The sequence below is a fragment of the Schistocerca gregaria genome, chromosome 8 (assembly GCF_023897955.1).
Source record: "Schistocerca gregaria isolate iqSchGreg1 chromosome 8, iqSchGreg1.2, whole genome shotgun sequence".
Lineage (NCBI taxonomy): Eukaryota > Metazoa > Arthropoda > Insecta > Orthoptera > Acrididae > Schistocerca > Schistocerca gregaria.
This window is the reverse complement of record NC_064927.1, coordinates 174,567,952-174,580,480: the sequence shown is the minus strand read 5'-3', so window position 1 is coordinate 174,580,480 and position 12,529 is coordinate 174,567,952. Positions and strand designations below refer to the sequence as shown.

The 12,529-nt window shown below is 39.6% G+C and overlaps 1 protein-coding gene across 1 annotated transcript in view; it reads right to left on the bottom strand.

The window, feature by feature from the left end:
• The window catches only part of LOC126284728 (protein takeout-like), a 57,391-nt gene extending 46,145 nt beyond the window's left edge, over nt 1-11,246 (bottom strand). The window contains exon 1 of the mRNA XM_049983862.1: nt 11,138-11,246. Within this exon, the coding sequence (XP_049839819.1) occupies nt 11,138-11,201 (64 nt within the window). The 5' untranslated portion in view covers nt 11,202-11,246. The remainder of the gene's footprint in view (nt 1-11,137) is intronic.
• Nucleotides 11,247-12,529: the final 1,283 nt, after the last annotated feature.

The window sequence follows — 12,529 nt, the reverse complement described above, 5'->3', positions numbered from 1 at the left end:
GAAACGTTATCCAAAAAAGCCATTACAAAGTCAAGTAAGCCATGGATTACTAAGGGAATTAAGATATCGTGTAAGAGGAAGAGAGTAATACATGTACATGCCAGAATAAGTCAGAATCCGACATTACTTGCTTACTACAATAGATATCGTAATATTTTAAGAAAGGTCATTAAAAAGTCGAGAAGCTTATGTGTTCTGGCAGAAATTAATGACGCAGATAGTAAGATTAAAACTATATGGAATATTGTCATACGTGAGACGGGGCAGCCTGGCAGGGCGCAGCATATCATAACAATAAAGCGAAATGATGATTTTGTGAGTGATAATTCACAAGTTGCAAGTATTTTTAACAATCACTTTCTGGATGTAGTAGTAAAATTAGGATTAATGGGTTCAGTTCAAGAAGCAAAAAACAGTTAAAAAATGTAATTCCCCGGGACTTTAGGCCTTTAAAAACAGCACCAACATCCCCCACTGAAGTTAAGGGAATTATAAATATACTGAGAAACCAGAGCTCATGTGGTATTGATGGAGTCTCTAACAGAATTTTGTAGTAATGTGTTAATTTAATAAATGGATTCCTTAGTGATATTTGTAATGCTTCGGTGTCAAGGGGAATTTTTCCAGACAGATTTAAATAAGCAATTGTCAACCCTCTTCATAAGAAAGGTCACAAGAGTGACTTAAATAATTATACACCAATCTCATTGCGGACTTTACTCAGCATGTAACAATTCGGAATCTGAAAAGGTTAATCGACTGAGAATGCTATCTACACATTTACCCATCAGATAGTACAAGCCCTAAATAACAAATTATTTCCAGTAGGTATATTTTGTGATCTTTCCAAGGTATTTTAATGTGTGGATCACGCTACACTCTGAGAAAACTCAGTTTCTATGGAACAGAATGCTACACACACAGCTGGTTTGAATCATACTTAACGAACGCAAAGCAAAACGATGTGCTGAATAACACAAATAATGTTGGGAGGGTGGTAAATCCTAGTGAACGAGGAGTTATCACAAAGGGAGTGTCACAAGGTTCAATTTTTGGTCCTCTGCTGTGTCTATTCATGTGAATGACCTCTCACTTAATGCTCGGCATGCAAAACTAGTACTTTTTGCAGATGACGCGAGTCTTATGATAAATCCAACTCCAGAAAAAGCAGCTAAGGATATTGCTATGGAAATCTTTCACAGAATTATTAAGAGGTTCTCAGGAAATGGAGTCTCTCTTAGTTTTGAAAAAAACTCACTATATCCAATTTTGTACACTGAATTGAGTCATACCGATAACTGACGTAGCGTATGACCAAGGCTCAGTTAACAGGGTAGATTTCTCCAAATTTTTGTGAGTTCACACTGATGACAACTTGAACTGGAAGAAGCATATTATTGAGCTTCCCAAACAATTAAGTTCTGCTGCTTTCTCTCTTCGTATAGTCACCAGTCTTGGTAATAAACAGATCAGAATCCTAACGTACTTTGCTTATTTCCACTCATTATCGTCTTATGGAATAATTTTATGGGGTATAAGGACATAAAGTATTGATTGTATAAAAGATAGCAGTCAGAATAAATAATGCTGTTCACCCAAGGACGTCATGCAGACATCTATTCAAGGAGTTGGGTATTTTAACTGCACCGTCAGACTACATATGTTGGCTAATGAGATTCAGTATCAATAATCCATCTCAATTCATGAAGAACAGTGATGCTCGTACATATAACACTAAAGGGAAAAATGACCTTCACTATCCGTTATTGAAGCTATCAGTTGCTCAAAAAGAAGTACATTATTCAGCAACAAAAACCTTTGATCATTTGATTATTGGCAGGTAGCAGATCTAGTTTTAAATCTGGCTTAAAATCATTTCTTTTGGACAACAATCTCTATTCCATGAACGAGCTTCTGTTTGAAAACTGGTAAAAAAATGGTACCTCTAAATGTAGTTGCATGTGTAGAACTGAAATTTTCAGTAATATTAATATTAGCACTATTCATGTGTGTATATATATATCTTGTAATCCGACTTTTTCCTCATAATATCGATAAAATAATCTTGTAAATGATCTACAGAACATGACATTACTAAACTAAAATAAAACTAAACAACAGTAACCACGTAATAGCTGGTTCACTGTTATAGCGCCTACACAGTATTATTGTTATACTTTCTTCCCTTAGAACCTCCTGCCAAAAGAAATAGCCACTGGTTCCGAAGACTTGTGCATTTCCACATCTTATGTAGTTGTTACTTCCTGTCGTCACTTGATGAGCATATTTCTATCTGTCCTTGTTGTATTTTCAAACACTGATAATTTTCGTGATATTTACATATTTTTAACAATAAATACAATAAAAGAGTTCGTTCTCCTGGATTTAATATTTTATCACCAGCTGGACACTAGCCGAGCCCCTGGCACTGCATGATGTATCCACAGATAATTCTTGATATCCTAGTAAGGAGAATTTGTTGTATTTTCCAGATGGATATTCTATCAATGCAAACTGAAATATTCTGGCACTGCTCCTAGGTTTTTATTACTATTATTATTATAGTTATTATTGGTTGCGTTGGTCAAGCACAAGGCATTAGCGGTATGTCTGAAAACTTCCAGTTCCTATATTTTCAGAAGTAAGGAGACCAGCAACCATGTGATTTAAAAGCAGTAGGTATAATGCACACATGTCAATTTGATTGGTTTATATGGGAATATAAGATATCGGTAGGGAGAGGATTGGTGTAGAAGAAGCATGTTTTCTAGTAAGTTCTACCCCCATTGTCGACGCTTAGTTTTCATTTATGACTATTGGTTCCAATGGTTTTGAGCACTATGGGACTAAACTGCTGTGGTGATTAGTCCCCTAGAACTTAGAACTACTTAAACCTAACTAACCTAAGGACATCACACACATCCATGCCCGAGCCAGGATTCGAACCTGCGACCGTAGCAGTCGCACGGTTCCGGACTGCGCGCCTAGAACCTCGAGACCACCGCGGCCGGCTTTATGACTATTACGTAGCACTCGCGAGGCACTGAAAGTTGCTAATCAGCTAGAAAAACTAAATTTTGCTTGTCTTCTGTTCGAAGGGAATTCTTTTTCATTCTAAAATTCACTTAGCCGGTAACGCTGATGATGCGAGAAGAAGGACTGAGGACATTAACTGATATCTGCTTACACTCAGGGACAATGCTCTCAGGAAATTTTGGAACCATTATTTTAGTCAGTACCAAAGTTATCACAGACTTTACCTATCTGATGTAGTTTTCTTTAATGAATTAATGTCTGAAAAAGCTGAAGAAATATTCAGTGACATATTGATATGAATGAAAATTGCTGCAAAGACTGACAACTTCCTCTGAATGTTCATAAACATAAAAAATTGCATTTTACAAAAAGGCAAAAAGTGCTCTATAATTACAGTATCAAAGAGTCGAAATTTTAATCAGTATACTCATGTTAATATCTGCGTGTAACAATTTATGGGATATGAAAAAAATGCAGTGGGCTCCATGGTAGATAACAGACTGCAGTACATTGATGAGGTACTTGTAAAATGCGATTAGTCAGCAGAAGAGGTAGCTGACAAAACAGTCTTGTGACTAGAAATATTATTTTCTCTGGCACAGAACAAAACAGTTTATTTTCAATAATTACTACATATATTTTGCACAAGTGTAATTCACCTTTCATTTTCACCTGCATGTAAACGAAATTTGATGTATCACGTTAATTTCTAATAATGTTCTATGTAACTTTAATTTTATACAACTTTTATGCAGAAAATTTTCTTTAGTCCGGTAGAAAAAGTTTTATCAGTGCTAAATTTTGTTAAGAAGGACGTGGCAAGCGAACTTAGTTGGTGCTGGGGCTCGGTCGTGTAATAATGGATGGATGAAGACTTATAGTTTAATCTGTGAAAAGAGTGGCAATTTCCCAGAAAATGAGACAGTTTTCTTTTAGGTGAAAGTCAGAAGATTGTCTGTGGACGTGATAATCACAGTAGTGACACGGAGAAACTATTTGAATACATAGAAACAAACGGGTCGGAAGTATTCCCCAAACAGCCGTCCTAGCTGCACTGTTGCAGTGAAAATTACAAGAGAAAAAAATGGAAGAGGTAAGTTACTACACAATAGAGTTTGACGGTAGATCGACACAGAAGATTAGAACTTTATCAAGACAACGAACGTACAAGGAGAACTATTCGTCAGCAGAAAACTCGAGTACACTGGCAACTCGCCGAGGCAGTGTACTGAACAGGTGTCAACTTTATTTTGGTTGAGGAGGGACTGGAAACTATAGCGGTAATACGGAAGGTGTTGCGAAAAGTGGCTGTTATCGGCTATCTAGTAATCGTAAGAGGATAACTGTGAATAGATTGGCTGTCGTTAATTTAGTTTATATGAGGCCCGAAGTGTGCATTAGCTGTGAAAGATATTAATAAACTGAGGACATGTTTTTTAAATAAATCATTACACGACCATCCATAGCTATTTGCATGAAATAACGCTTACATTGCAACCCCCGGCACATTGTAGACCCAAACTATTTCTACTGGGATTTAAAAGGTTTTCACAATGAGAATTCGTCGACGATAATGTCATCGGAGCGGCAGTGGGTATTATTTGCGTTTTTTTTATTTAATTCATTCGTTGAGAAGATAGCATCGTGGCATATTGTCTTCCTCCCATGGGTCATCGAACGTCTGCCATGCGATGAAACCAGTGCTTCTAAGCTAGAAAAACGGCGTCCCAGATGAATCCAGAAAAATGACAATGATTCCTCTCAACGGCAGACATTATTTTCTGCATCTTTATGTTTATCTCAAAGCAGACTTTCTGATGTTACATTAGTAAAAGACCATCGAGAATTTTCAACAGTTACGTGAAAGAATAATAGTTACTCCAAACATTTTCCTGTCAAAATTAAATTTTCAACATTTAAATCTATAGTCACGCTGCTTTTGTGGACTGTGAAAACATATAAGTTTAATTGTAAAGCACTAAATAGAACAAAAATTTTGCCATTTCAACATTCTGTTACACTGTAGTTTCCAGATGGTTAATGTAAATAACTTATCTTTGACAAAAACAGAGTATGACTGATATGACACGGTGTCACATGCAACAGTATTAATATTTCTATAGAATGTCCCTGTTGCGATCTTTATTTAAATTGGATCTTGACATACCGCTGGACCAACACAAGTAGATAATTCACTTTGATTTATACACTCTTAGTCCTATACAAAAAAAGACACCCTGCATATAATAACACACGTCAGTTCAGTAGTCTCCAGTTTATCTGCCCAAGTATTTTTATATCAAATTTCCATCTGCTTTCATGTCAGTGTGAATGTATGCATATGTGTGTGTCTTAGGTCGCCTCCCATAGACAAAAGCAATATTGAGGCTAGCGGCATATAGTCTGAATAGAATTAGTGATCTCGTATTGAATTATTTTGGTGCGAGCGAAGAAGTAGCATTTCAAATCGCAGTGGTTGTCTGTGGCAACAGGTTGTCATTCTAGCACATACGTGAATTATTTGAGCTTCCGAAAGCTGTAGTGCAGATACTTAGACAGCGAGTTAGTAAAACCATCACCTGCTACAGAAACTATGTTTAAACGAGATTCAATGGTCATACAGTGTCACTGGGTCGGGCTTTTACCATATTATTTGGCGTCGGTGTTATTTAGGCAGAGAGTAAATGTATACAATTTCAAGTAATTAAGCGTGTAGCAAAAACTCACAAATAATGTTTCTTGCAAATCTAGATTTTGGTCGCTGTGTGACCATCTTCAGTGTAATATAATGAGAGATGGCACTGACCCCACATGGTACACAAAACAGGTCAGAACACTGTTACAGAAGCAACGAAAGAAACATGCCAAATTTAAAAGAATGTAGATCCACCAAGATCTGTGAAGTTTTACACGAGCCCAAAATTCAGCGCGGCCTTCACATGCGCACGTTGTCAATATTAAACCAGGATTGTCACGTGTTTTTGGGACTGCGCTGTGAGTGTGTGCTTTCCGCAGCGTTTGAAGTTTATAATATCAAAATTTATTGTTGTGTTTGACCGTTTGTTGATAGAGTAACAGCGATGGTGAAGTACTCTTGTTGCTACGGATGCAAAGAAAAATATGTGAAAGGGGGGATACTACCTTTTCATGGTTACATACCATGTAGATGTAATTGTAGTTATCACAGTAGTAATTTTCCTAAATCGCTTCAGGCAAATGCCGGGATGGTTCCTTTGAAACGGCACGGCCGCTTTCATTCCCCATCCTTCCCTCACCCGAGCTTGCGCTCCGCTTCTAATGACTAATCTCCTCCTCCTCCTCCATATTAGTATGAGACCTACTTTTCTACAATTTTATGACTGTATAATGGATATTACGGCTCGTACAAAACCTTACAAACAATCGCTTCCTCTCGTAAATTTGCAAGTGGAACAGGAAAGGGAATGGCTAGTTGTTTCAGCAAATGCTATCTTCTATGCATTTATCAGTGACTTGTCGATTATGTATATAGATTACTCAGTCTACTATTTATTTAATAAACTGGGAGCAAGTACGTAAAACGCATTAAATAAATACTTCAGAGTGTCACCAGTAAAAGAAATGTGCTTTAGGTCGGAAAAACGAGAAAATAAATACGCAGTAATAGCAGAAAAAAGGGCGAATTAGCAGGGGTATAGTCGCTAATGTGTGGCAAATGCGGTGTTTTTCGGACACTTGCAAAAGTACTAGCGTACTGTCAAGTCGTTTTGCATGACTGACACTGCAAAAATATACGTCATGCTCTGTAATACTATAAAGCGCCGTATCATACCGAAAACTATCAAAAACCGAGTGCATCTGAACTGTGAGACCTATCGCAAAGAAGCAGAATGCAATATCACTTGCCCTTAAAAGTTACGTAGCTGGTTTATTCCCGGTATTAAATGGATACTGTTAAAATGTCTGGGCAACAAATATAAATAATCCACGAGACGTACGGAAAAAATCCGTCTGGTGGTGGTGGTTAGTGTTTAACGTCCCGTCGACAACGAGGTCATTAGAAACGGAGCGCAAGCTCGGGTTAGGGAAGGATTGGGAAGGAAATCGGCGGTGCCCTTTCAAAGGAACCATCCCAGCACTTGTCTGAAACGAATTAGGGAATTCACGGAAAACCTAAATCAGAATGGCTGGAGACGGGATTGAACCGTCGTCCTCCCGAATGCTATCCAGTGTGCTAATCACTGAACGAATCCGTCTGTACTAGGGATGTAGTGGCATTCTAAACGTACAGGGCGCTATACGGACAAACACACGACGTCCCTAGAACACGTAACCAGGCCGGCAATGTATGTTGACAACAAAAAATCTGTTCTGCGCATGTGGATGCTCACTCCAGAGATATTTACTCTATGGGCCTTCACTGCGATATTCCTTCAAATAGTCTCAACAACGGAGCTCTGTCTCGAAATGTGGCAGGAAACCCAAAGGGATTCTGGTCGAATGTACTCTACACCTGCGGCAAGACGCAGTCGATACTTTCCCCGTGCGATACCAATAGCGATGTTACTAAAGATAGAGCCTATACAACAGAGTTACTAAATATGGTTTTCTGAAATTCCTTCACCAAAGAAGACGAAGATAATATTGCAGAACAACTGCCAACAGGAGGAAATAAGATGTAGATATCCTTGTTGTAGCGAAGCAGGTTAAATCAGATTGTATTCTACTCGATTTCCTTTCAGAGTATACTGACACATTAGCTCTGTACTTAACAATCATATGCACCTTATAGATTGTAAAGCTGCAAAAATCACCGCAGTACCCAAGAAAGAAAATATGAGCAATTCTCTGAATTGCAGATACATTTCACCAACACCGATTCTCGGTAGGATTTTGAAATATACCCTATGTTCGAACATTGTGAACTGCCTCTCAAGTAAAGGATTGAGGACAAAGAGTGACTACGGATTTTAAAACTATCGTTCTTGTGAAACACAGACTTTTATTCTCAGGAGTTAATGAGCGCTGTCGACAAGGGATGTCAACCTGATTTCGTATTTTTAGATTTCCAGGTGGCTTTTGACACCGTTCCTCGCAAGACACTTCCAATCAAAGTGCGTGTTATGGATTGACGACTCAGTTGCAACGGCTTCGTCAGAAAGGTCACAGTTCGTAGTAACCGATGTAAAATTATCGATTAAATCAGAAGCAATATCTGGATTTCCGCAAGGAAGCGTTACAAGCCATCTGCTGTTCATGATCTACATGAGAACATTAGAATACCTCTGAGACTGTTTTCGAGTGATGGTGTCATGGATTGTCATGTAAACTCATCTTACGATCAAAGCTAACGAAAAAATGACTTTGACAAGATATCTGCATGCTGCGTAAAGTGGCAATTAACTCTAAATAAAAAATCTGTGAAGTCTTCCACACGATTCATAAAAGGAATGCGCTAGATTTTGGCTACATGACAAATCACGCAAATATAAAGGCTGTAAAATCTACAAATTACTTAAATATTAGAATTGCTAATTACTTAAGAAGAAACGATCCCACTGATAATCCAAAGACTGTGATTCATTGACAGAACACTTAGAAAAGGCAACGGATCTACTAAAGAGACTACCTACACAACGTTCGTCCGTCTCTTTTGCAGTATTGCAGTGAGGTGTGGAATACGCATCATATAGGACTGATGGAGGACATTCAAAGAGTTCAGAGAAGGTCAGCTCGTTTTGTGCTATCACGAAATAGGAGAGAGAAAGCCACGTATATGATACGCTACCTGGGATGTCAGCCTATAAAGCAAAGATGTTTTCGCAACAAAATTCCAATCAGCAACTTTCTCCTCAAAGGACGAAAATGTTTTGTTGGCTGCCAAACTACATAGGAATAAATGATCACCATAACAATTAAGATAAATCTGTGCTCGCACAGAATGATTTAAGCACTCGCTTTTTCCGCGCGTTGTTCGAGAGTGGAACAGTAGGGAAATAGCTCGAACGTGATCCGATGAACCGTCTACCAGGAACTTAATTGTTGGTTGCAGAGTGATCATACAGATGTACATGCACACAGCAGTGATTTTAACATTTTAACTTACATTTTCTTCACTGAAGTCGTGGCCATATTTGTTTCGTGCGATTAAAGCTGATAATATAGTTTCAGGTAATTGCAATACTGATTCGCTACTTTATTACCATTTTGTGAGCCATTTTACAAAATTATTCAGTTGTGTGGGACTTCTACAAATTACTATTAACAGAGGGTTCTGAACACGGAAGGACATCACAGTTGGTCACCCGTTTATTGGAGTCATCGGAGGGCGTCACGGAGATACTGAAAGACCTGAACTGGCAAACGCACGCAGATTGACACAAACAATCTCGTGAATCCCTTACAAGGGAATCTCCCCATCGCACCCCCCTCAGATTTTGTTATAAGTTGGCACTGTGGATAGACCTTAAAAAACTGAACACAGAGCAATCGAGAGAACAGGAAGAAGTTGTGTGGAACTATGAAAATAATAAGCAAAATATACAAACTGAGTAGTTCCTAAGCAAGATAGGCAACAGTCTGAGCTCGGGAGCACCGTGGTTCCGTGGTTAGCGTGAGCAACTGCGGAACGGGAGGTCCTGGGTTTAAGTCTTCCCTCGAGTGAAAAGTTTAATTTTTTGTTTTCAGACAATTTTAGTGTGGGAGTAGACGTGATTACCATTCCTCCAGGTTGTACACCTCTTGTGCAACCGTTAGATGTGTTTGGTTTTCGGCAAGTGAAATACTTTGTGAAAAGATTCTATTATTTTGCGAAGCTGCACAGGTACACAGAGCAGTACTGTTTACGTGATCTTGCGTTAATTATCAAAGTTCAGGCACTCACACATAATCAACTTCGCTCTGCAAAATTAATGGACATGTTCAGATTTGCTTGGACATTTGCAGGATTTGACGGTCTACAAACGGAAAAATTTGAAAACGTTAAAAACATACGTTTTGACAGAGCACAAGGAAAACGGTGAGACTGTGAAACTGTTGCATTCATTTGTTGCAGTTTATGTGACAAACTCTTATGTTTTCATCACTTTTTTTGGGAGTCATTATCACATCCACAAGAAAGCCTAAATCGGGCAAGGTAGAAGAATCTTTTTACCCATTCGCCAAGTGTACAAGTTAGGTGGGTCGATAAAATATTCCTGTCATGTGACGCACATGCCGTCACCATTGTCGTATAGAATATATCAGACGTGTTTTCCTGTGGAGGAACCAGTTGACCTATGACCTTTCGATCAAATGTTTTCGGTTCCCATTGGAGCGGCACGTCCTTCCGTCTACTAATCGCACGGTTTCGCGGTGCGGTCGAAAAACACAGACACTAAACTTATTACAGTGAACAGAGACGTTAATGAACGAACGGACAGATCATAACTTTGTGAAAATAGAGACAGCAAGCTTTTCACTCGAGGGAAGACTTGAACCAAGGACCTCTCGTTCCGCAGCTGCTCACACTAACCACGGGACCACGCGCTCCTACGAATACACTATCCTTGATGTTGCTTATGTTGTGCATGGACTACTCAGTTTGTATATTTTGCTTATTTTTTTCATAGTTCCACACAACTTCTTCCTGTTTTCTCGATTGATCTGTGTTCAGTTTTTCAAGGCCTATCCACTGTGCCAACTTATAACTATATCTGAGAGGGGTGCGATGGGGAGGTTCCCTTGCTAGTAAGATTCAAGAATCAAATCTGGCAAATCTGAGAATACACTGCTGTCCTCTGCGTATCACTCCTCTAAGTATCGCGAAGGGCGTATTAAGGCTTTTAGGCAATATTTCTTCTCGAACTGTAGACGTGAATTAAACGGGAAGAAGGCCTAATATGTGCTACAGTAACCGTGGGTTACCGGTCACCAAATGAAAAAGCACTTTCAATTTAGAAGGGCAATAGCATCTGTTGGACGTATCCAAAGAGCCACGATAAATGAAAACGACGGTAATGGAGACCTTGTTGGCTGTTGGCTGTTGGTCACGGCAGTAGTGACGCAAAAGTGTACAGGTCTCCTCAGCTCAGAACGCCACGCGGCTGTCTGAGTTTTGCGGACCAGCACGGTAAGCACTCACGCAGCTGAGCGGCGCCGGCGAAGGCGACGAGGAGAAGCACTAGCGCCAGCGGTGAGGACCCCATGGTGGCTGTAACAGCAACGCGACGTCTCTGGAGCTGGAGCACGTGTGGCGGAGAAGGCAGGTCTGTCCCTACTTCTTAAATGTCCGCTTTCAAGGTCGTTGCAGAACCCCAGAGTAACCGGTCGCCGCGTAGTCGCATCAAGGCTACGATTTCGCACAACTTGTAGACAAAAGTGCACATACGAAGCTGAAGGTGAGCCAGCACCCGTCTGTTGGCTACAGGTACCAGATCCCTGCAACCTCTGTTGAAACCCGGTTTCATTCGCTGCAAAGTTGATTGCTTCGTGCAGGATACACAGCAGGCTCAGCACTAGATAAGAACGAAACAGCAAGCTCCGATCGATTTGGGATACAGGCGAATATATAATTAAATTGCCAAGTGCCGAAGATAAAGATGTCCAATATTTTAAGAATTCGTTTCATTGCGTTAAAGAAGTCCAAATGGGTAAGCACACCGTTTGTTGTTGTGATATTCAGTCTTGAGCCAGGTTTGATGCAGCTCTCCATGCTACTCTTTCCTGTGCAAGCTTTTTCATCTCCCAGTACCTATTGTAGCCTACATCCTTCTGCATCTCCTTTGTACATTCATCTCTTGGTATCCCTCTACGATTTTTTCCCTCCACGCTGCCCTCCAGTACTAAACTGGTGATCCCTTGATGTCTCAGAACATGTCCAACCAACTGATCCTTTCTCCTAGTCAAGTTGTGCTACAAGCTCCTCTCCTCCCCAATTCTATTCAATACCTCCTCTTTATGTAATCTACCCACCTAATCTTCAGCATTCTTCTGTAGCACCACATTTCGAAAGCTTCTATTTTCTTCTTGTCTAAGCTATTTATCGTCCACGTTTCACTTCCATACATGGCTACACTCCATACAAATACTTTCTGAAACGTGTTCCTGACATTTAAATCTATTCTCGACGTTAAAAAATTTTTCTTCTTCAGAAACGCTTTCCTTGCCATTGCCAGTCTACATTTTACATCCTCTCTACATCGACCATCATCAGTTATTTTGCTCCCCAAGTAGCAAAACTCATTTACTACTTTAAGTGTCTCATTTCCTAATCTAATTCCCTCACCATTACCCGACTTAATTCGACTACATTCCATTATGCTCGTCTTGCTTTTGTTGATGTTCATGACACTGTCCATTCCGTTCAAATGCTCTTCCAAGTCATTTGCTGTCTGTGACAGAATTACAATGTCATTGGCAAACCTCAAAGTTTTCATTACTTCTCCATGGATTTTAATACCTACTCCGAATTTTTCTTTTGTATCCTTCACTGTTCGCTCAATATAAAGATTGAATAACATCGGGGTAGGCTCCA